Raw genomic sequence first — 24,611 nt, 5'->3', positions numbered from 1 at the left:
CTTGACCCAGGTCTTCTTTTTTTGTGTGTTCGATTTGTTATTTGATTTCGAGTTTTTTGCAACTCGTTATTACAAACGACGACAACAACCACAACAACAACAACAACAACATTTTATCACGTTCGATTTTATTTTTTATTTCCTTTCTGCGTGCGTGTGTGCGTGTACGTGCGTGGTCGCGTTTTATTTTATTTTTTTTTTCGAGATCGATTTCAGTGACGTCATTTAAATTTTCTTTAATTTTTTTTATTTATTCTCAACCGGAAATACAAAATAAATAAATAGATATTCGTGTGCCAAAAGTATGCTTGTGCAAGTTGTAGAAATTTTAAATTAAAAAAATTCGATATTCATTAATAATAATAATAATAATAATAATATGAAACCGTTTTGTAACGTACGGAAAACCGTTACGTCACTGAATCAGCATCATCACTCGTTTTCTTTTTCTAACACTCGCGATTTATTATTATTATTATTATTATTAATAATCTCGAACAATAATTCACCTACTATTAAGTGTCGGTGTTCTTAGAAAAAAAGGCGCCATCTTTTCTTTTTTGCAATATAAACGAAATTTTTTTTTTTATTCATTTCTCTATAAGAGACAAACTGAAAGATGAATACACAAAGAGAGAGAGAGAGAGAGATGATGATGACGACGTACAGACAGACAAACAGTCGAACAGACAGGCAAGCAGGCAGAATGATGATGATGATGATGATGATGATGGAATAGAAAGAAAGAAAGAAAGAAATTTTTTTTTTTTGTAAATTTTATCCAATCTTCTGCTTCCACGACACTTTTTTTTTTTTTTAATTCGATATATATTTCAAACGAATATACATTTAAACAAAAATTTCTTTTCTTTTTTTTTCCGAATCATCATCATCCATCCATTCATCCTCTTTCTCTTTCACTCCTATTATCATCATCATCATCATCATTATTATTATTATTATTATTATCACACCCGACGTATATATATTTTGTTTTCTTTTTTTTTGTTCGAGTGTTTCACTTTAAAAAAAAAAAAAAAAATCCGACAGACCGAATGTTGTTTATTTTCGACATTTTTTTCACGATTGTTTTTTTATTGTTAATGCCACGACGAAATCATTATTTATTTATTTATTATCATCATTATTATTATTTCTTTTTATTTTTCGCGACGTAACGAAAATAACAATCCGCGCCCAAAAAAAAAAAAAAAAAAAATTATATTCAAAGTGAATGAAACTATTATTACAACAACAACAACAACAAAATTTGTGTTCGCCATTAATTATTATTATTATTATTATTAAGATTTTTCATTCGAGAAATGATAAAATGGCGGATCTATTTGAATGCAAACAATGTTTTAAATTCATTTAATAAAAATAATGATAAATTTTTTTAAGAAGAGACAGAGAGAGAGGCAGAGAGAGAGTGAATGAAAAGGATAATATTAATGCCACCGCAACCGACATCATCGACACCATCGACACCATCGGCAAACTAAACCTCGAACAAACCGAACAAACAACAACAACAACAACCACGACTACGACTACGACGAGAACAATACAAACAATTAAGAAAAAATTACTTTGATTAATTGCTTAATTATTTATCGCGCGAATTTATTACTTTTAAATTCTACTACTGCCACTACTACTACTACTACCACAACTACTACTACTCCTACTACTGCCACTACCACCACAACTACTACTACTACCTTTATTATCATTATCATTATTATTATTATCATTATCATTATCATTTAAACTCAATATATTATATATCGTTTACAACGAATCGAATTTCCGGTAGATTCCAATAACATTTCCAGTAGATTTTCAATGGGGGAAAAAAAGAAAAAGAAGAAAATGAGAAAAAAAGGAGAAAATTAACGGGAAAATTCTTTTTTTTTTTTTTTTAATAAAAATTTGCAAATTCAAAATGGCGTCGACGTCGTCGTCGTCGTCGTCGTACGTCATCGACGAATAACGAAAAAAAATTTTTAACAAACGCACATGTACGAAACGAATAAATTTAAATTTAGAAATTTAGAAATTTCTTATTTTTTTTTTTTTTACTTCCCTTTTTTTTCTACTTCTTCTTCTTCTTATTATTATTAATCTTTATAAATAAAAAATAAAAAAATTTCTTCTGCTTTAAAAAAAAAAATTAATAATTTAAATAATGATGATAATAATAATAATTAATTTATTAAAAATGCATCACGAATGCGCAGTTTTTTGTTTTTTTTTTTTTTTAAATGGAAAATTTATCGTAACGTTTTGTAACGGAGGGTTCCGGAAAACACAAAAAGAAATATTTTTTTGTCTAATTACACGTGTAAATTTCAATCGAAAAATATTTTCGGATAAAAAAAAAAAGAAAAAACGAAGAAGTTAATTCCACGACTCTCTCTCTCTCAAAAAAAAAAAAAAAAGAATAAATAATTTATTTTATTTTTTTTTTATTTTTTCAAAGCGTAGGTTAAGTACCGTTAAAATCATAATAATAATAATAATAATAATAATAATTGAATGGATTTGTTTTCTGCTATAAAAAAAAAAGCATCGGAAACCCGGGAAGAGAGGGAGTGGGGGGAAAAGAGGGGAGGAGAGTGTAAAAATCACAATTTTTGTAAAACGATATTTTGTTTTTTCCCGGCCAACAGATGTGAATGATTGATTAAAAAAAAAAAAACAAAACCGGAAATGTCCGTGAGTTCGAATGATTCAAACGGATTCCGCGGTAAAGATTTTTATAAAAGAAAAGAATCAAAATCGAGTTGTCCGATATTAAGATGCGACGGTTGCGACGACGGAAATGACGACGACGACGATGAAAAAACGGCAATGAAAGATGAAAAAAGTTCTTTGTTTAAAAATTTTGGATCCGTTGCGGCAAGAGCACAGGCATGGGAAAAGTAAGTGTTACAATTTTTTACGTGGCATTAGACTAACCGCAAAAATGATAATTTTTTTTTTTACCTCGAAATTTTTTAAATTCACACGATATTTATTTCTCAACTGAAAATTTCTTTTTTTTTTTTTTTTTAAATTTCCGCGAGCTATAAATAGCAGAAGAATTTCTAGTTTTTTTTTTTTTTTTTTTTTTTTTTATTTCTTCTGCTTCTTCTTATTTTAACCAACGACAAACGGAAAACAAACTGAAAAACTAACCTTTTGAAAATTTATTAACTGATTATTGTTAATGACACGTCGATTCCCGTTTTTTTTTTTTTTAAATTAGATTTTATTAAGCAATAAATTCCACGTTCGTCGTAACCAAACGTATTATCATTATTATTTTGCTTTCATTAAAAATTACCATCGTCAAGTGATGATTCATTTCGAAAGTGGCAGAAGAAAATATTAACAAAAAAAACCCAAAAGATTCGCGTCACTTCCGACGACGAGTCAACGACAAGAACAAAACAAAAACAAAAAAAAATTCGCACGCAATCTCGTGCCACGTTCGAAATGATTGTTTATTTATTTAGGGTTTGGAGTTGATTGTTTGGCAGTTGATTGATCGATTCATTCACTCATTCACTGACTGACAAGTGTAAGAAAGAAGAAGAAAGAAAAAAAAAATTTTTTTTTTCTTTTCTTTTTCTTTCACTATAACCAAATCGAACTCGATAAAAAAAAAAAACAAAAAAAACAAAAAAAAAAAAACAAAACAAAAAACGTATTGAATCCGTGCAGAGTTTTTTGTCGTCCGGAAGTAGTTGTTCTTTCTTTTATTGTTTTAAGATGTTGTTCGTTTGTTTGGTTTGAACAACAAAGACAAACAAAATTCGAATCGAAGAGAAAAGTCATTAACATAGCAGCTGTCATTTTGTTATGCCAGATGATTTATATCGTTGAATATTAAATCTGACTCTGAATCGAGCGGTCTAAAAATATTTGTAAACAAAATTTTTTTTTTTTTTTTTAAATATAGATCTACCTCAACGGCAGGTTATGTGACTATCGGATCCGTTCGATATGGCGTTCGCTTTTCTCCGTCGTCACCCGATGAAAATACTTCTCCCTCTCGCGGTTCGATTCCAAACGATGGGGATTCAATTGAAATTGATCACTGTTGCGACGTAATGCAGATGGCGTGGCCCCGTACGACTCGGGGATCTTCTCTTCCGCCTTCTAAGATCCCTCTCCCGAACGCGAACGAAAAAGTGCAGGCTAATAATAAACGCGGCGGCGGCGGTGGTAAGGCCGGCGAAGAGAGAGCGACGGCGCCAGTATACCGCAGTGTTTCCGAGGTGTCACGGCCGAAAAGGATTCCCGTGAGCAGCTGTTTTGCGGTCGAGAGTGACGAATCAAACAACATTGGGGACATGAAAGCAACGAGTCCCCAAACGCCGAATTCCTCTCGTCGACCTCTTTTTGCCAAAGCCAATTTTAAATTCGGTGGTAATGCTCCAACTCCTTCTTCATCTTCGTCCTCCGAAGATAAGGACACGTCGAGATTGATACCGGGTACGAAAGATGATAATTCAACGTCCGGAAATCAATTTCAAATCACTTTGGATAAATTACAAAAGTTCAGGTTCGGAGGGAATAACGATAAATCCGCGGCATCCGGTGCGGTGCAAAAAAAGAAAAAAATCAGTGACAAAACGGAAAGATTACGAGAATTGACGGATAAACTCCTTCACAGTCGTGGTCCTAGTGCGGGAAGTGGTGATAAAAAGAAACCGCCGACGTGCAATTCTTCATCTAGTTCTCCGTCGAAATCTATTAGCGGCAAACAAACGGGAGGCCCCAGTTTAAGAAACTTTTTCGGTAGTACAACTAGTTTGACGGGTTTTCAATCGAAATCCGGAGGTCCCAAACGGGAAGCATCCATTCGGAGCGTGGATTCGGGACCCGCGACACAATCGCCGAAAGATTTCGATGTGAAAAGTGACGAGTGTAAAACATTATCGGACGATGATAAATTCGATTGTAACATACCCAAACCGAAAAAAACTCATTCTAAACCCACCATATCCGGTATCGCTGGTTACGCTCAACGCATCAACGCCTTTCGCAGCGCTTCCTTCTCTCAGGTTGATTATGACACCGCGGACGGGAAATACACGAGAACGCTACGTAAAAACGGAAACGAATCCAAACCCGGTATTCCATCGTTCGGTTGTGTCACATTCCCAAGAGTGAAACAAGTGGACGCTTCAACATCCGTGAGTCCGCCACCGGATAAAGTTACCGAAAATGCCGGATCGACTCCAAGCGTGGATTCGGCTGTTGGTTCGGACGAAGGTTTCGTCATCGGATCATCCAACAATTTGATACTCATATCGGAGGGACACAAACCCTCCGGCGGTTCGAGATCTTTAACTTATCCTTTTACAAAAAAATTATCTAAATCCGATGAAATACCATTTTCTTCCATCGACGGAAACGGTTTGAAAAGCCTTCATCAATGTTCGTTGAACAGAGAACTTTCCGATGTGAAAGAAGAAGTTAGCGTGTCTTCGGAAACTCCAACCATCGGTGGTGGTGACACTCTTAGCGTGGGTTCGAACGAAACGGTCCGAGAGTTTCACGAAAAAACTTGTGATAATAGTTTAAATAATAGTGCAAATAACAGTCCGAATCCGAGAGTGAGTCCGAATTCTGAAAAAACCGTTTATCAATGCATGGTCAAAGAATATCCTATGATTGTTTCCACGACGGAAATACCCGTCGATAATTCAAAATCCGTACCCGACAAAAACGAAACGTTAGAAACATTGGAAACGTTGGAAAGAGAAATAAACGAATTAATAATACAGCAAAAGGGTAGCGGGACATCACCGAAACCGGAAATATACGTGACGACGTGGCCGAAAGAATCGGATGTTGTCAGAGACAACGATTCGGACGCGTCGGAAAAATCAAAAACGGAAACGAAGAAAAAAAATGAAAATGATGATAATAATTTTTCGGAAAAAGAAAAAGGCGAAGATGATGACAACAATAAAAACGATAACAAATCGAAAGAATCCGAAACGGAGGAGAGTAAAAAAATTGATAAAAGATGGTCTAGCGACACGTCGAACGATGGTAGCAGCGAACCCGTGAGCGTGGAAGAAAATTATTTTAAAAATCAATGGACGAAAAATGTTGAAAAACCCAAATTAACGTGTCAGAGTTCCGACGAAAGAGATGACGACGTGTCGGCAAACTACAGACGATATCATTTGCTAAGCCGAAACGACTCGTTATCGGAGGGAGACAGCGATCAAGGTGAAAGAAGGCCTTCGACACCGATGAGAGACAGAGAAAGAACTTGTTCACCTTCACCTTACGCTCACAATTACGATTTATCATCGGACAACGAAAGCAAAAATGGAAGATGTTCACACGGCCCGAGGCGATATTCCAAAAGGCCCTTAAGGGGACCCTACGGTCAAATGTTGGAAGCAGAAATGAAAAAACCCGAAACGACTCGTTTGTTGTCCAAAAAACAATTTTCGGACGATTTGAAATTTTTAGAAGAATACATTCATCCACTTCCCGAGGGTAGAGTTCATTCGAACGAGAATACCAGGCCCTCGTCGGAATCAAGGTTGACGTGTCCACGTCCGAGATTCAACGCGGGTCGTTCCTTTGACGATTCACAATTACAAAACGTTTACAACACGGATCCCAGATCCCCGAGTAAACGTAAAGCAAGTTCGACTCTTCCCTTTCCCAACGGTGATGATGCTCAAAAGGATACCCTAGTAGTGTGCCATCAAAGAACCACATCTAGTCCATCTCAATTGGAAAATTTTTCGTCAGGAAATTCGTCTACGTCTGTATCGACGTCGACGTCGGCGACGACACCGACGACACCGACGACAACAACGACAACGTCATCAGACGTAATAAAAGGAAATCCTCAACCGAGTCAAGAATTATTAGCAGCTCTACTTAAGGGTAGTTCGGAAAGACGATACGTCACGGAAGATAATCCATTGGGAAATGCTCAAAATTCAAAGGTAAGACTCACTTTTTTCTTCCTTTTTCTTATTTTCAATGGAAATTAACAAAAAAAAAAAAAATTTCTTGGAACGTGTAACGTATAAAGTCACGAATAAAATATTTAAATAAAAAAAAAAAAAAAACCAAATTTAAATTTTCAATAACAAAACAAAAATGGCGGCGGACGTAGAAAGAAAAAAAAAAAAAAAAACTCTGACATTTACCAACCCACGCGACACACACACACACACACACACACACACACACACACACACACTTCGACGCAAAAAAAAAAAAAAAAAAAAAAAAAAAAACGTTTTACTAATTATTTTTATCCATGTTTTATTTCTCTCTTTCTCTTTCTTTCTCTTCTTTCTTTCTTTCTCTTCTTTTTTTCGTTTTTAAAATTTTTCCCGCGTAAAAATAAAGAAAAAATCGATTTTCGACTGCATCATTCGATAGATTTTTTTCTTTTTACGCCATCTTACATGTTTATCCACTAAATAACAAAATGAAATAATGTTGGCAACAATGATCGCATAATAAAATGTCGTTTAAAAAAAAAAATTCCCTTTAAAACCACATCCAATACCTAAACACACACACACGTATCTAATACGAATAAATAATAATTATGCGAAGCGGGGAAATTTTTTCCCTGCAAAAAAGGGAAATTTTTTTTATTATTTTCATATCGTTGGGAATTTTTTTTTCTTTTTTTTTTCATTTAAAATTATAAAAACACGAACGAACGAACGAACGAATGTCGATCCAAGAAGCCAAATTCAACTTGGCAACTTTTTTTTTTTTTCAAAAAAAAAAAAATTCTATTTCTGTAATGGCTACCATCATTATAAAAAAAAATTTTTTTTTTTCCTACTCGAAAAAAAAAAAAAAAAATAATGCGTAAAAAAAATAATAATAATAATAATAATAATAATAATAAATGTAAATTATTTATATTTATATTTATATATATATAAAAAAATTTTCGGTTCGTTTTTTTTTTTTTTTTTTTTTCCTACGGCCGAACTTGAATAGTTTTTTTGGATTCGATTCAAAAATTTTTTTTTTTTTTTTAATGGCGAAGAATTTTCGGTAAAAAGTGAATTAAAAAGAATTTAAATCATTTTCAAATCCGAGCGTAAATATTTTCATTACTAATAATAATAATAATAATAATAATAATAATAATAATAATAATAATAACGTTTTGGTTATTGTTATTATTATTATTTGTTCTTGTATTAATAATTGATTACGTGTTCCTTTCCCCCTGCCCCATCTCTCTCTGTATCTCTCTTTTTCTCTTCCTCTTTTTTTCTCTGTTGCCCACAATACCTGTTTTCATTCTTTATTTCTCTCTCTCTCTCTCTCTCTCTCTCTAACTCACAATCTCTGTATTCTCTTTCTATCCATCTCTTTCTTTCTCTCTCCTTGTCTTTAAAACCTTTCTATTCTCTTAATATGCTCCTCTTTCTCTCTCTCTCACAACCTTTTTAATCCACTTTCTATGTTCTTCCCTCTCTCTCTCTCTTTCAGTCGCTCCCAATACCTATCTTTCACTCGCTCGTCCTGTCTTTTTTTCTCTCCCTTTATCATTCATTCTCTTTTTCTCTCTCCTCGTCAACAAGACTTTCTCTCTGTAGGTCTCAGTATTTTTCTGTCTCTGTCGTTCTCACTACCCATTTCATACTCTTTCTCTCTTCTCTGTCTTTCCCTTTACCTATTCACATTACTATCATTTTCTCTCACTCACTCCCTCCCCTTCTTTCTCTCTTTCTCTCTGTCTCACAACCTTTCTATTTTTTTTTTATGTCGCTTTCACTACCTGTTTCATACTCTCTCTGTCTTTTTCATTCCCATTATCTCTCTCTTTTTCTCCCACTTCCTTTTTACCTCTCTCTCTCTCTCTCATTACCTTCTCGTAATTCAATCGTAAGAGAAACAGAAACAGAAAGAAAAAAAGAAAACACGAAACTAAAAATTTTCCAATGTTAAAAAACACAAACAAAAATATTCGGCCGCCATTTTTCTTTTTTTTTTTTCGATTGCATTTATTTAGGTGACCTCATTTCCCCTCCTCCTTTTCCTCCCTCCTCTCCTCTCCTACCCACCCGTTAAATTAACGCGAGAAAAAGAAAAAAAACTAATCATTGACTCACGCGTGGGTGTGAAATAATAAAATAAAGAATGATTGATTGATTGATTGATTGATTGACTGTGAATGAATGAATGAATTTTTTTCAAAAAAAAAATCTTATTGGGAAAATTAAAAAAAAAAAAGAACAAATTTTTTTTTTATTTTTCGTGTCATTATCGTGAATTTTTTTTTTTTTTAATTACGTTTACTACATTTACTAATGCCACGACTTTTTTATTTATTTATTTATTTATCGAGTTTTTTTTTTTTTTTTATAATTTCGAACATGTAGTAGTATTATTGACATTTCAAAGATCGTGGGAGCCATTTTTTTTTTTTTTTTTGGCATGGATTTCTATTTTATTTTTCTCTCCCTCTCCTCCTCCTCTCCCCTTCCCCTCTCTCTCTTTCCCTCCTTCTCAATTTCGATTTCTTCTCGAAGACGAGTATAATAAAAAACTAAAGAAAATTATTTCATCATTTCGTTCATTAAAAAATCACTCATTTATAAAAGATAATATAATCAACAACAACAACAAATTTTATAATTTAATATTTTCTGGCGCCACGTTTACATAATTACGATCGGTAATTGATATGCTAATCGAATTTGAAAAGAAATTTTTACGTAACATTTGAAATTTTTTTTTAAAAAACTTTAACGAAAAAAAACAAAAAAAAAAGCAGAAGAAGACGATAAAAGAACAAAGAAAAATTTAAGAAAAAAATTGACGTGTCATTTGATACGTGTATAAACGATTATATATAAATATGATTATTTTTTTCCATTCGATTATAATAATTCTTTTGCTAATCCCACGTTTATATTTATTAAAAAAATTTTTATAAATTTTATAAGACATCGATTGCAGTTGCATCGGTCGGTTGTTGTTTTAACTTGTCGTAATCGTGTCTGTTTGTATAAAATATTTAAAATTTTAACTATCCGATTCCGCCATTTTTGTTCATTTATTTTTTCCCGCCAAAAAAAAATTTAAAAAAAAAACGTTCAATTATTTTATTAAACGTAAAAATTTTTAATGAATTTTTTTAAAGTTTATGATTTTAATCGTTGACTAATAATATAATGTTGGACTAAATTTCAAATTCGACGTGGTTGTAGAAAGAAAAAAAAAACATTGTATCGCTTTTTCCCCCGCTTTTTCCCGCTTTTTTCCCTCCCGTGATTTTACTTTCATTAAATTTTTTTTCGTCACTTTTTTGAAAACTTTTAAAAAATTTTATTTACCGCCATTTTTATAAAACATTGGCAAAAAAAACAAACAAATTCCAAATCGTCGAATTCGAAAATTTTTACTTGTCGTACAGTGACGACCTTTCACACTTTGGAAACACGCGTAAATTATCATTATTATTTTTAATTTTTTATTTTTTTATTGGTTTTATCGTGGCACTATAAAAGATGTTAACAAAGAACGAAACGATGGCGGCGGCGGTGGTGGTAGTGGTAATTGTTGGTGGTTGTTGGGGGTTGTTACTATATATCCCTCGAAAATCAAAATGATTCCAGAAATCATTTTTTCTTTTTTTTAAATTCAAAAAAAAAAAAAAACTTTTTTTGTCTGCTAATTTTCCATTTTCCATTATGTTTACATAAAAAAACAAACAAACATCCGACGCATTAACAACAACAACAACAAAAAAAACAACAACAAGAAATGTAAAAGAAAATCAAAATTTTTTTAACGAATTAAAAAAATAAAAAAAACCAAAATTTTTTTTTCGGACCAAAATTTTCCTTTTTTTTTTTTTTTTGCGAGTGACAAAATTACAAGTTTGAAAAACCGAAAGTAAAAAAGAAAAAGAGAGAGAGAAAAAATGGAAGAACCCGGAGAAATGACGGAAGATGAAATGGAAGCGGAAGAATTTGTCAATAATAATGAAGAGGGTGGGGGAAAAGCCAATCAACCCGACATTAGAGTTAAAGAAATGTACGATGCGGAAGAAATGGACGATACCGAAGATGGTGAAGAAATGGAAGATATGGGATACGAACCCATTGGAAAAGGAGGAAAAGAACACGGAGGAAAAGAACACGGAGGAGAAGAACATGGAGGAGAAGAAGGTTACGATGAATTCGAAGAAGACATTCCAGTCACGGATTCACAGATAATGATACAACTTAAAGAAGCGGAAGAAGAAGCCAAAGAATTAAAAAGGGAAATCGGAGAAATTAAAAAGAAAATTGCGGAATATCAATGCAAGGAAGTCATAACGAACGATGATAAGGCAAAGATACAAAATTTACAACAAACCCTCATGGAGAAAACCGCACTCCTCGACGAACTTATAAAAAGGATAGCCAAATTGATGGAAATGGCGGGAAAGGGTTCGCTAGGTGAAGAAACGACCGTTTTGGATGAAGACGAAGAAGAGGATAATTTTCCCGACGATTTGTTACCGAGAGTCGTGATATGCAGTTCATGGGATGACATGATGCCCAAAGTTGTCGTTTGCATGGATATGAAAAAACCGAATGCGAATAAGAGAACGGATTCCGACAGAGACGAAAACGGTTTGACGCCGGAACAAAGAGAAGAATTAGAAAAGGAACGTAGGTGCATGGCGGAAGAGAGGAATCGATTGCAGTATCAAATAGCTTGCATGGAGGGAGAAATGAGAGTCATGATGAGAGAAAACGACATGTTGAGTAAAAAAGTGGCTCATTTGAAATCGGAATTGGAAAATACACCCCCGTTCGAATTTGAAATGTCCGTTTCGGCGACGAAAACACCCGGAACGGGATGTCCGAAACACGGTAATCCGGAATCCGGTTACGCCGTCATGGGTCCTCCGTCTAGTTACACGGCAACCGGAGCCGTACCACCCGGACACGAAATGCAAGGAAAATTTGCCGTCGCTGGAGCACCGCAACAACTTCCTCCAGGTTTTCCAATAAGTACCTATCAAGCGATGCATCACAATGCGCCGATGCAATCGAATAAAACGGCAGCGTCGTCTCAACCTCCAGGACCGGGACAATTACCGTGCGGTGGAATGACTGGAATCGCGGGTAAAACCGTACCATGTTCGAAATTGCAACCGACGGAACCCCTCATGACGAATCCGAACGATTGGTCGGCCATGATGCCACCATACGGTAAAAAATGTCGAAAAGATTTCAACAACGCTCAACAAACGACCGGAAAAGGTTGCGAATTTTGTCAAATGTGTTCTCAAGGTGGAGGTTGTGGAGCTTGTTGTGGCGGTGGCGGCGGTTGCGCCGGAGGAAGCGGAGGGAATTATTACAGCAATTTAGGTGGTGGAATAGCACCCCCGTCTCCCTACGCGGGAATACAGGGTAACATGATCAAACCGGCACCGGTCGACGTGAGTTTTAAAGTTAACGTACAACCCCAGGGCGGAAATTGCGACAACAATTACAACAACATTAACAACGTAAACAAACAATCATTTGATGATCCCAACAACCGAAGCAATAAAATAGCACAACAATTACAAGAAATTGAAGTCGAACTACGAAGAATGCAAAGGGATTTGTGTAAAGCGAAAAACGACAAAGAAACATTAAAAGCTCAACAAGCAACTTTAAACTGTGCTAAAAATTTTCTCATTTGATTTTTTCTTTCTTGTTCGTATGTTTGTTTGTTTTGTTCCATTGCTTGCTTGTTTGTTTGTTTGTTCGTTCGTTCTCTCATTCGAATACTTTTTTTTTTTTCTGTTTCGTTTTAATCCAAAAAAAAACAACAAAAAAACTAAAAAAAACAATAATAATAATACTTTCAACAATTTAAATCCAATTTTTCACAAATTATTTTACCCAAATTTCCGGTTTTCTTTCTTCCGCCTTCCCCTTCTTTATTACCGTGACTTTACACTCCTCTCCCCTATCTTTCACATCCCCCCCCCCATCATTATTATTACGAATAAATTTGTATCGTCTAAAGACACGACGTTATTACTCTATGACTTTTTTTAAATAATATTTACTCGATTTTAATTTCGAAAAAATTTACGCGCCATTTTCGATATATAGAAAGCAGAAACCTCGAAGAAATCTAAAGTCACGTCAAAATTTTACATAATTATTTCCACGTAAGAAACAAAAATTATTATTATTATTATTATTATTATTACTTAATTTACGTAACTTTTTTCTTAAGAATTTAAATTTTTATTTACGTATTTTTTATTTTTTTTTCAAATATAAACAAACGACGAAAACGCGTTCTTTATTCGTAGTAATAATAATAATAATAATTTCGAACGCAAATTAATAGCAATAATAATAATAATAATGATAATAAGTTTTTTATTTCTTATTTTTTTATTTTTATAACCGTCAATAAAATTTATTGAATTAGTTATTTGGCGTTTAATGGCGTCGTTTTATTATTTTTTAACCCGTTAATAATAATAATAATAATAATAATAATTTTTTTTATTCTTCAGGTTTTCCCTCTCTTTCTCTCTCTCTCTCTCTCAATTTTATATTTATTATTATTATTATTATTATTAGTAAAACGACTTTTTTTGCGTTAGTATTAAACGATTAAATTTTAATAATAAATGTAAAAAAGGAAAAAAAAATTTAATATTTTTTCCTCCCCTTCCCCTGTATTTTTACCACCATTTTTAAAATCGACGCTGCCACCGCTACCACCACCACCGCCACCTGCGCCACTTCCACTGCCTTCGTTATACCACTTTTCGTTTAGGGTAAATTAATTGTCGATCGATTTAACAATCAAAGCCTCCCCAAACGTTAATTTTTTTTTTTAAATAATTTCCTGCCACGATGGGGATTTTTTTTTTTTTGATTTTAAACGTGGAAGGAAAATGTAAACAAAATATTATTATTATTAATTTTTTTTCAATAAATTTTAAAAAAATATTTTTAAAAAAAACCGAAAAATTTAAAAAAGACAAAAAAAAAAATGAATCCGAACGAAAAAAACGATTCGAATAAAACAACCGGCGGCGAATCCCAGCGAAAGGAAAAATGTAAAACAAAATGTGAAACCCCGATTTTTTCCGTCAGAATAAAAACTGAAGATTTTAAAAATGTACCATGTGGGAAGTATAACACCAACACCACCACTACCACCACCAACACAAACGCCAACACCACCAACAACAACACGAACGACGACGATATCCGGAATGCTAAAAAACAGCAACAGCAACAACAACAACAACAACAAAAATCCGAAAATCCCGATAAGGAAATAAATTTAGAAGATGAAAAAATTAGGATAAACGATGAAAAATTAAAAATACTCGAAGAAGAATTAAAAGGAATAAAATTAAAAATGGAATTCGTTCAAAGGTTGAGAAAGGAATGGACGTCGCAAAAATCAGGTTTGTGTAATAGAAGATGGAAGGATCCACCACCACCGCCACCGCCGCAATCGAAATTCGACGATGGTCGACCCAATTGCGATTCCGATACATTTAAAAATGATCCGTAAAACAAAAGGTCCTCGAATCGTTCGATATATCGATCGATCGATCCATCCATCCATCAATCGATTCTATAAATTTTTAATTTTTTTTAGAAATTTTTTTTTAAATAATAAAAAAAAATCCATTCGCCGACCGATTGATTAACCCTTATCACTCTTTCTCTCTCTCTCTCTCTATGGAAAACCGGAAATGTGACGTCATATGAATCGTAGTGACGTCACCAAAGTCTTCTACGTGGCGAGATACCTCCTCCTCCTCATAATTGAATCCCACAAAACGCGGATAATTTTTTTTTTTTTTTTTGAATAAATTTGACTTTTGCTTTTTTTTTTTTGTTTTGGTTGGCAACATTGAAATTTTTAATACAAATGATGAAATAATAATAATAATAATAATAATGATAATGATGATGATGATGATGATTTTCAAACGGAATCTTTAATTTTTTTTTCCTTCGGAACGTATGCGGGTTTAAATTCGCCGGACACTTCGAGTTGTAGGGAAAAATTCAGCGGTCTGTATATGGTGCAGTTACAGGTATAGGGTAGAGCCGTTATGTCCATGGGCCTGTCGGAACATGCACAGTAATTCGTAGGTATGGGAACGGCTGGTAGTAGAGCTAATTCGCTCGCAGTCGGAGATCTCGGTTTTTTTAACGCTTGACCCGTGATTTTAACCGCCGACACTTTATTCTTATCTTTATCAGGTTTTGGCGGCGATTTTTCTTTACCTTTACCTTTTCCTCCTTCTTTTCCTTCTTTTTTTTCTTTTCCTTCTTTTCCTTCTTTTCCTTCTTTTCCTTCTTCTCCTTCCTTTTTTTTACCTTTTCCTTCTCCCTTATCTCCTTTAGGACTTTTTTCAACATCATCATCTTTTTCCGATATTTTTTCTTTCATTCTCGAATATTCCGTCGATACGCGAAATTTTTTTTTCAATTTTTTCAAAGCGCATTTGTGTTCGGTTTTTTCCTGACATTGTCGACACCTGATTTTCCATACATCCGGATCTATGCTCACGTAAATGGCTCCGGGTGTTTCGTAGAGTACGGAAGCGCACACGGGTACAAAACCGTGCGGTGCTTCGTGATTCATTTTTTTTCCTCCTTTTTATTTACCCACTATTATTATTATTATTATTATTATTATTATTTGAAGACAATTATAATAACACTTTTTAATTTATCCTCATCTAAACGTTTACATATGTTTATGTTTTTACATTTCACCAAACATTATAAAAAAAAAAAAAATCTCATTAAAATCTCGGAGGCTTTGAATTTTTCTTATAAGCTAAACATTATTTTCGTTTCCCTTAAATCGGTACCACCGCCATCTTTATTTAATGTTGGCATCCCGTCGTTTATTATCTCTATGACAATTTTATTTATTATTATGTCGTCGTCATCGTCGTCTACTTCTTTTCTTTTTAATTATTAATAAATAAAAAATAATAATAAAAAAATTACAAAAAAATTACAAAAAATTTAAATAAAAATTTTACAAAAAAACAATGAAATAAAAGGAAAAAAGGAAAAAAAAAATTTCACGTTAAATAATAATAATAATAATAAGAAGAAGAAGAAGAATAGAAATGATGATGACGACGCCAACGAAAAAAAAACCTGAAAAACAAAAGGGAAAATTTGAAAATATAAAGAAAACAATAAACGCTGATAACACCAACAGCAACGACAACGTTGACAATAATAATAATAATAATAATAACAATAATAATAATAACAACGTGAAGAATGAGAAAAAAATTTGCAAATGTTTTCTCTTCGATGATTTCCTTCCAAAATATCCGGAAAATGGAATTTTAGGAATGTTTCCGATACCTTCCGTGTGTAAAAAACACGTCGCGCTACATTTATCGAATTTTCAACGGAAATTAATAGACGAATACCGGAAACCTCACGTTAAAGCGACTCTCATCGATCATAAAAACGATTGTGGTGACGACGATCAACTCGATAGAGATATCGATAAAATCGAACGAGATATAAAAAATTTAGAAATGGATTTAGATCATTTCAAACATAAATTTCAAGTTGAAATAATTAAAGAAAAATATCGTCAATAAGACATTCCGACTGTTGTAGCTGTTGTCGCGGTTGTTGCGTTTGTTGTTGTTCCTGTTATTCCTGTTGTTTTGTTTCCTTAAACACAATAAAACCCTTTTTAAAATCCTTTTTTTTTTTTTTTTTACAAAATTTTTTATTATTTAATTAATGATTAACAATAAATTTTTATGTTTTTTTTTTTTTGATGTCATCGCTGTCGCTGTCGTTGCACTTCCGGTTTGTGCTTCATCACCATCACCATCATCATCATCCTTTATCCTTTCCGTAATCATCTACGGAATCGCATGCGTTTTTCTTTTTCGGTACCATTATTCTAAGATTCACATCGATGGGTTTGGGTTTCATTTGTTCGTTGACATATTCCATTATGGCCAATTCTTTTTTACAAAAACCAAATTGCCCGTGTTTCAAGTCGCAATTTAATTGCTGTTGTAATAATTTTTGCTGTTGTACCGGATGATGTTGTAAGGGTGATTTGATAAGGGGTTGGGGTAGTGACGAAACAGCCGGTTGATTTTGTTGATATTGTCGTAGCTGCTGCTGCTGCTGCTGCTGTTGTTGAAGTTGTTGTTGATTTTGATACTGCTGTTGTAGTTGTTGTTGATTTTGATACTGCTGTTGAAGTTGTTGTTGATTTTGATACTGCTGTTGTTGTTGTTGTTGTTGATTTTGACACTGCTGTTGAAGTTGCTGATATTGCCGTTGTTGTTGCTGTTGCTGTTCCAATTCGTTTCCGTTCACGTATTTATCTTTTGATATATTTTTTTTACAATTACAACATTTATTATTATTCGATGACATTTTTTTTTTTTTTTTTTTAAATTTTTATTTACTATCTCGAAAAAAAAGCAAAAATTTTAATCCATTTTAATTATTCCGTATCGAAAAGGCGGTGGAAACGATACTCTATATGATATTTTTTTCCCAGATGTCATAGAGTAATAAAAAAACAACAACAACAAAAATGTTTTTAAAAAAATAAAATAAAAAAATTTCAAAAAAATTATTTGAAAAATTTATAAAAAAAAATAAAAAAAGGAAAAAAAAAGGAAAAAAATTATGAGTTTGTTTTCGCATTCGAAATTTTGTCCCAAGATGACGTGTTGTTGTCCACAACAGCAAGAGCAATTGGGGGATGATAAATGCAAACATAAAAATCACGACAGAGCAATTAAAATATTAAAAAATTTCGATTGTCAAAAAGACAGAGACAAATTTTTCAATTCATCCGACACGAATTTATGGAATAAACAGTACAACGATAATAATAATAATAATAATAATAATGGTTTTTCGTTGAAAGATTGCGATGCGTCGTGGTGTGCAACCGTCGAAGAAACGCAACAATCTATGAGAATGCAAGAAATCGTCATGATACAAATGAGAGATAAATTGTTGATGAATCGATGCAAATTCAAAGCCTCCATTAAACCGAATGAAAAAATTCAAAGGTTGATCGAAGAAAAGAAAAAATGCACCGGAGACATTGAAATCATCGAAGAATTGTTGTGTCAAGTTAAAAAAGAACTCGATTGTACGAAAATGCAATTTGAAAAATATCTAGAAAAAAATAATCAGGAAAACAAACAAAACAAACAAAAATGCGTGTGTCGGTGGTTGTATTCGTCCTCATAAAATAAAAAAGTTTTGTTTCATTTTTAAAAAAATTTTTTTTCATTAATGACGTAATATAAATCAAATCCCATTCTCTATAAGGTATGACGTAATGAGTTAAATGATCTTCCTATTCCCTATTCCCTCCCTTCCCCCTTCCTCCCTTCCCCCCCCCCAAAAAAAAAATTTTTCATGAAGACATTCTGTGTCGTTCTTCGTTTTGTGCAATTTATTCCTTTCGTTACTGTTGTTAACGATGATGATGATAATCGATTTATCGATTTTTCAGGTTTTCGATGTAATAATAATGATAATAATAATAATAATAAATAATTTTTTTTCGTTTGTTTGTTTGTTTGTCAGGACACGAGGACTCACGTCGTTGTCGAACTTTTCGATACGGAAAAATCATACGTCGAATCTTTACAAATAATTGCGAGGGTAAGTTTTTCATTTTTTATCTTTCTCTCTCTCTTTCTTTTTCTCTTCTTCTCTCTCTCTCTGTCTCTCTTTCTTAGCCTGTCTTCCTCACGTTCTCTGTTTTCTTTTCTCTTCCTCTCTCTCTGTCTCTGTTTCTTAGTCTTTTTTCCTCATTTCCTCTCTTTTCTGTTTCCTTCTCTCTTTCTCTCTTTCCTTTTCTCTTCCTTCACTCTCTTTTCAACCCTCTATTTCAGTTCTTTTTTTTCCCTCACTTTCTCACTTTCTCTGTCTCTCTTTTCTTTTCTCTCTCGCTCATTTTCACCATACCACAGTCTCTTTCCCTCTCTTGCTTTCTCTCTCTTCTCCCTCGCCTTCTCTCTCATTTCAACCCTCTCGCTCAGTCTCTCTTTCCCTCCTTCACTATTTCTCTTTCTCTATTTTTTTTCTCTCTCGTTTTCTCTATGTCTTAGCCACTCTTGTTCTCTTTCTTTGTTTCCTTTTCTCTCCGTGTCTCTCTCGCTCATTTCTATCATCTCGCAGTCTCTCTCTCTCTCTCCCTCTCTTTCTCCAAACCAATCCAAATAAAAAGTTCCAACGTACATAGTCTTCAACGGCTTTTCCAATTCACAACAAAATAAAATAAAATATTTTTAATTACTTTTCACAGAAGTACCTGAGACCGTTGAAAAGTCCCGAAAACGTGGGATTAGTCGACACGGTTGTCGTCGACGAAATTTTTTATCAGGTAAAAAAAAAAAAATTTCAAATTTCGACACAAACTAAATTTATGCGCGTGTCAAATTATTATTATCATTAATTTTTTTTTTTCTTGTTTTAAGATTCCATCAATATTAAACCATCACGAAATATTATTGGAAAATTTGAGGAAACGTCTAGAACATTGGGATGTTAGACAAAGTGAGAGAGAGAGAGAGAGAGAGAGAGAATAAAATCAAAAAAAGAGAGAAGAATAATACCAAGAGACGCAGGAAAAGAGGAATGGAAAGAGAGAGTGAGAAAAAATAAAGCGAAATAATAGAAAAAGAAAGAGGTAGGGAGAAGAGAAAGAAAAAGGAGGGTAGGACAGGGGTAGAGGTAGAGAGGTAGGAAAAAAGGAAAAAAAGAAAAGACCAAGAGAGAAAGACAGAAAGCGAAACAAAAAAAGAAACATTCGATAAAGTAATAAAATGCTAACCTAAAAGAGAATTTAAAAAAAAGAAAAAAAAAAGAAGTTAACTAAAGATAAAGAAATAGGAGGAAAAAGAGTTCAAAAGAGAGAGAAAGGAAGAATTGAAAAAGAGCAGACAGAGAGAGAGAGAGAGAGAAAAGAAGAAAACAAAGAAAAAGAGAAAAATAAATAAAAAAAGGCAGTGAAAAATATTAGAAAAAAAAAAAAACAAAAATGAGAGAGATAAAAAGAAAATTGAAGAAAGATAGATAGAGAGAGAGGAAGAGAAAATTGAAGAGAGAGAGAAAATTGTAGCAAAACGAAACCAACTTCGCTACCGTGTTGTCAACCTTCTTCTTTTCCCCACAACCCCAACATACTAACAAGAAAACCTCTTTTAATTTATAAAAAAATTCATAAAATTACACTAGAAATTATCGACTTGATTTTACAAATGATTGATTGATTGATTGATTGATTGACTGACTATCTATCCGATCCATGTCTTTACACATACAAACACCATCAAAACATATTTTCCTTCAACGTCTCTTTTAAAAAAAAGAAAAAAACCCGTTAAATAACAGGCTACTATTTAAGGAAACTTTTAAACGTTTTCCTCCTCCTCCCTTCCCTTCCCCTTCCCTCCCTCCTCCCAATGTTAAATTATTACCTTGACAATAATAATAATAATAATAATAATAATAATTTGAAAACCGTTTTTTTTTTTTTTTATGGTAAACGATTTACTCGGTTACTTTTTTTTTTTTTTTTTTAACGTCCTAACAAACATATTTTAATAATAATTATTATCATTATTATCGATTATAATTAATGCGTTTCGTTTTAACGGAAAAAAAACAAAATCATTCGTACCTGTATATATATATATATATATATAATTATTACCTGGTGTAAACATGTACCTCCGCGTTACATATATATACACCTTTTTGTCTCCTTCATCTCGTTTTCAACCCGATAATTTTTATTATTATTATTATTATTATTATTATTTATTTTAACACGTTGTTCCCTTTTGAATAACGATTTTATAAAATACCAAACGTGTTTTCGACGTCATAATAATAATAATGATTATTTTCGTTTTTTTTATAGGCGATGGCGAGAGAACATAGAGGAAAATTAGCACTCGATTCTCTTATCATAATGCCCGTGCAAAGAATTCCAAGATACGAATTGCTCATACAGGTACTACTACTACCACCACCACAACCGCCATTTTCTTTTTTTTTTCTCTTCGAATATGTATAATTTTTTTGTTTGTGTCATTCGTGTTCAGAGACTCCTCAAACACACGGACTCAAATCATCCGGACTATGCTCTCCTGATGGCCGCACAACATAAAATCCACGAGCTCGCCGTTAAAATAAATTTAACGGAAAGGGAAACGATAGAAATGGAACACCAACAGCAAATATTAAAAGATCTCGAAGCTCTCATAGAGGGTCTCGTGGATTTGACGTCCAACGATCGGACGTTCGTCCGACACGACACCGTGACCATGGCCTCGGGTCAGGGAACGAGAAAAGAGAGAGCATTGTTTTTATTTTCCGATTTGCTCATTATCACAAGTATAAAAAGACGAAGCGGAACGATACGTAAACCTTCCGCGTGAGTTATCACAGCCACCAACCGCCATTTTTCTTTTTTTTCCTCTCCTTTCATACAAACTTTTTTGTTTTTTTTGCAGTACTTGTACTGGAACAACCGTCGCAAGCTCGCTCGATGCAAATAAATATAAATTGCTCATGAGAATTCCAATAGATGATTTAGAAGTAGTCAAAAGTGAGTTAATCGATCGATCCATCGATCAAAGCATTTCCGGTTTTCTTTTTTTTTTTTTTTTTTTTTTTTTTTACAAAAAATAACGGAAATTATTTTTTTTCCCCAATGCGTTTCAGCAGCCAAAGATGATAACGTTAAAAAAATGATGAAAGAAATACAAAAATTATCCGAGGATGTTTGCGTTTTGACACAGATAAGCGATTTGACGTTGACTCTACAATGTCCGCGCACATCCCTCGAAGAAATCGTCAAGGACATGCTTTCAAATGTCAACAAACAATTGGCGGAAAGACAAACGAGCGATTCGCAATTATCGTACCTGGAACTCATGTTGAACACGCAGTTCGTATATAGAATTTCTTTTTTTTTTTTCTTTTTCTTACTCCCCATGAGAATTTTGTACAAAAAAAAATTTGTTTCTGTTCTTCTCAGGCACGGTATGGAAAACGTTTCCGTTGTTTTTACAAAACCGGAAAAAAGATCGAGTTGGGAAGAATCATTCAACGATTGTAAACAAAAATTGGGTAAAATTTTCATTCTTCTCTTTCTCCACATCTATCCTCACGACGCATCGTTTGTTTGATCATTTTCCGTTTCCGTTTTTCGTTTCCAGCGCTATCTGCCGATCGGAAACCTTCACCCGAATTTATGGCTTCCGTTCCGATACGTAAAACAAGAGCGGGTTTACAATTTACGTGTGCAGCTCCGACTCTCGGTTTGAACGCTTTCAATCTTCGAGATGTTTGGGTTTGCAACTCCGACGGTTACGTCGGACAAGTTTGCGTTTTAAGCCTTCAACCTGAACCGACTGTGACGTCATGTAACGGAGTGTGCAACGCTAGACTTTTATGCATAGCCTCGATTCCGGCGGGTGTCACCAAGTGAGTCCAAAACAAACAAACAAACAAACAAACAAATTACATTTTTTTAAATATAAATTAATGAAAATTTGTTACCCCTCACACGCCCCTCCTCCCCGGCGTATAGGTTATCGAAAAACGTACAAAAAAAATCAGATGTGGAGTCTGACGTGTCTTCAGGAGTCGAAGAACACTCTGATAAAAGTAGAAGCGTCGAACTCATAAGCAGTTCGAGTAGCGACGAAGATGATGACGATGCCAACAAAGAATTTTTCGGTGATTTTTCAATTTTTTTTTTCTTTTTCAATTTGGCGGGAAAATAATAATAAAAAAAAAATTTTTATTCCACAGCGAGAAGATCAAAATCCGAACCTTTGAGTACCACAGAAACGGGAGAAGGAGGAATCGAAGATGCGGAAAATCAACAGCCTACCATGTGGTTGGGAACAGAAGATGGAAACATACACGTGTATTTATGTTCGGATAACATAAGGATAAAAAAGAACAAAGTTAAAATACAGCACACAAGTTCAGTTCAATCAATTATGTGAGTTTGAATTTTCCCCCCACGCCCCCGAAAAAGAAAAACGTGGAAGAAGAAAATAAATTTTTGTAATAATAATAATCGTTTCAGATATTTAGACAACAGAGTTTTCGTGTCACTTTCGAATGGCGACATAATCGTTTACTCGAGAGATCAGGGTAAGTTCAAAACGTCGGTTTTTTTCCCCCACCGGTCACGTGACCCAATTCTAATAATGGCGTCTCGTTAAATGTTTTGTCCAGCAGGTGGATGGAACACGTCGAATCCGAGTACGATAACCGTCGGTACTCCGAATGCTCCCGTAAATAAAATGACACCCGTCGATGGAAAACTTTGGTGCGGTTGTCACAACAACATAAAAATATTAAACACGAATCCGTTACAAATTGAAGTTAGATTTTTGTACATTTCCGACATTTTCTTTTTTTTTAATCATTTAATTACTTTAATTATTTCCGTCTTTCTTCTATTTTAAAGCATTCATTCCAAGCAAGCACGGACGGATTAAAAATCGTCACAGGTATGGCCGTTTCCGGTTTCGGCGTTTGGATTTCTCTACAAAATTCTGCCGTCATTAAATTATTTCATTCTGTGACGTATGAAAATTTATGCGATGTTAACGTGGCACCATCCGTAACGAAAATGCTCGCGGGTTAGTTTTGCTTCTTCTTCTTCTACCACCCGATGACATTCTTCGATAACTGATAATGATAATTATTATAATTTTCCTTTCAGGTTGCGACGATATAATACGTCAGCACAAAGCAGCTTGTCTTAGAGTGACGTCATTACTCGCTTGCAAGGATCTTTTGTGGATAGGTACAAGCGCGGGAGTCGTTTTAAACATGACGATTCCTCACATATCCATGTCGACGACAAAACTGACATCGGTGCCAAACGTGACAGGTCGATAATAATAATAATAATAATAATAATAATCACACATTTGATAATGGAAAAAGAAAAAGAAAAAAATTAAAGGGAAATTTGTTTGTTTTTTTTAGGAGTTCCACACGGACACACGGGTCACGTGAGATTTTTAACGTGCGTCGAAACAACCGGAAATCCAAAACAAACGGATAATTCGATCAAACATAATTCTAACAACAGCACCGCGAGAAAACAACACCACAACATCAAGAATAAAATGGATTCGCAATTGGGTGGTGGCGGTGGCGGTGGTTGTGGGGGTGGCGGTGGCCCCTCGAAAATGTTGGTCATAAGCGGAGGTGACGGTTACGAAGATTTTCGTAATTCGAACACGTCCGAAGTTGCCGGAAGAGAAGATTCGACGAATCATTTGTTGCTCTGGCAAATTTAAATTGAGAATTTATAATAGGCTAATCCTAATAAAACGAACGAAACACATTGTCGTACGACAGCAAATGCCACAAAAAATGATTGAATGAAAGAGAGAGAGAGAAAGACAGTGAGAGAGAGAGAGAGAGAGAAAAGAAAATTTTTCTTCCTTTCATCATCATCATCATCATCATCCTAGCACTCCTCCACTTTCTTCTTTTCCTTTTTTTCTTAACCCCTAACCTTTCCTTCTCTTTAACTCGAAT

The 24,611-nt window shown here is 33.8% G+C and overlaps 5 protein-coding genes across 5 annotated transcripts; 4 read left to right on the top strand and 1 right to left on the bottom strand.

Moving 5' to 3' along the window:
* Positions 1-2,715: 2,715 nt before the first annotated feature.
* On the top strand, positions 2,716-7,022 carry Phum_PHUM491660 (uncharacterized protein; the record flags this gene model as incomplete). Its single annotated transcript, XM_002430560.1, has 2 exons — positions 2,716-2,872; positions 3,967-7,022. The coding sequence occupies 2 exons, from the start codon at positions 2,716-2,718 to the stop codon at positions 7,020-7,022; spliced, it is 3,213 nt and encodes a 1,070-aa protein (XP_002430605.1).
* A 3,917-nt stretch (positions 7,023-10,939) lies between these two features.
* Phum_PHUM491650 (uncharacterized protein) lies at positions 10,940-12,700 on the top strand (the record flags this gene model as incomplete). Its single annotated transcript, XM_002430559.1, has 2 exons — positions 10,940-11,087; positions 11,217-12,700. The coding sequence occupies 2 exons, from the start codon at positions 10,940-10,942 to the stop codon at positions 12,698-12,700; spliced, it is 1,632 nt and encodes a 543-aa protein (XP_002430604.1).
* A 1,319-nt stretch (positions 12,701-14,019) lies between these two features.
* Positions 14,020-14,553, top strand: Phum_PHUM491640 (uncharacterized protein; the record flags this gene model as incomplete). Its single annotated transcript, XM_002430558.1, has 2 exons — positions 14,020-14,162; positions 14,337-14,553. The coding sequence occupies 2 exons, from the start codon at positions 14,020-14,022 to the stop codon at positions 14,551-14,553; spliced, it is 360 nt and encodes a 119-aa protein (XP_002430603.1).
* Positions 14,554-14,973: 420 nt separating this feature from the next.
* Phum_PHUM491630 (uncharacterized protein) lies at positions 14,974-15,639 on the bottom strand (the record flags this gene model as incomplete). The annotated part of the gene is made up of 2 exons (XM_002430557.1): positions 14,974-15,278; positions 15,402-15,639. The coding sequence occupies 2 exons, from the start codon at positions 15,637-15,639 to the stop codon at positions 14,974-14,976; spliced, it is 543 nt and encodes a 180-aa protein (XP_002430602.1).
* A 2,087-nt stretch (positions 15,640-17,726) lies between these two features.
* Positions 17,727-24,367, top strand: Phum_PHUM491620 (uncharacterized protein; the record flags this gene model as incomplete). Its single annotated transcript, XM_002430556.1, has 16 exons — positions 17,727-18,236; positions 18,609-18,686; positions 19,333-19,410; positions 20,953-21,045; positions 21,137-21,468; positions 21,548-21,642; positions 21,759-21,984; positions 22,075-22,166; positions 22,256-22,523; positions 22,630-22,778; positions 22,854-23,049; positions 23,137-23,204; positions 23,289-23,437; positions 23,524-23,698; positions 23,782-23,952; positions 24,051-24,367. The coding sequence occupies 16 exons, from the start codon at positions 17,727-17,729 to the stop codon at positions 24,365-24,367; spliced, it is 2,997 nt and encodes a 998-aa protein (XP_002430601.1).
* Between the last annotated feature and the right edge of the window lie 244 nt (positions 24,368-24,611).

Source organism: Pediculus humanus, genomic scaffold (assembly GCF_000006295.1).
Source record: "Pediculus humanus corporis 1103172108260 genomic scaffold, whole genome shotgun sequence".
Lineage (NCBI taxonomy): Eukaryota > Metazoa > Arthropoda > Insecta > Psocodea > Pediculidae > Pediculus > Pediculus humanus.
This window is presented reverse-complemented; position numbering and strand designations above follow the sequence as displayed.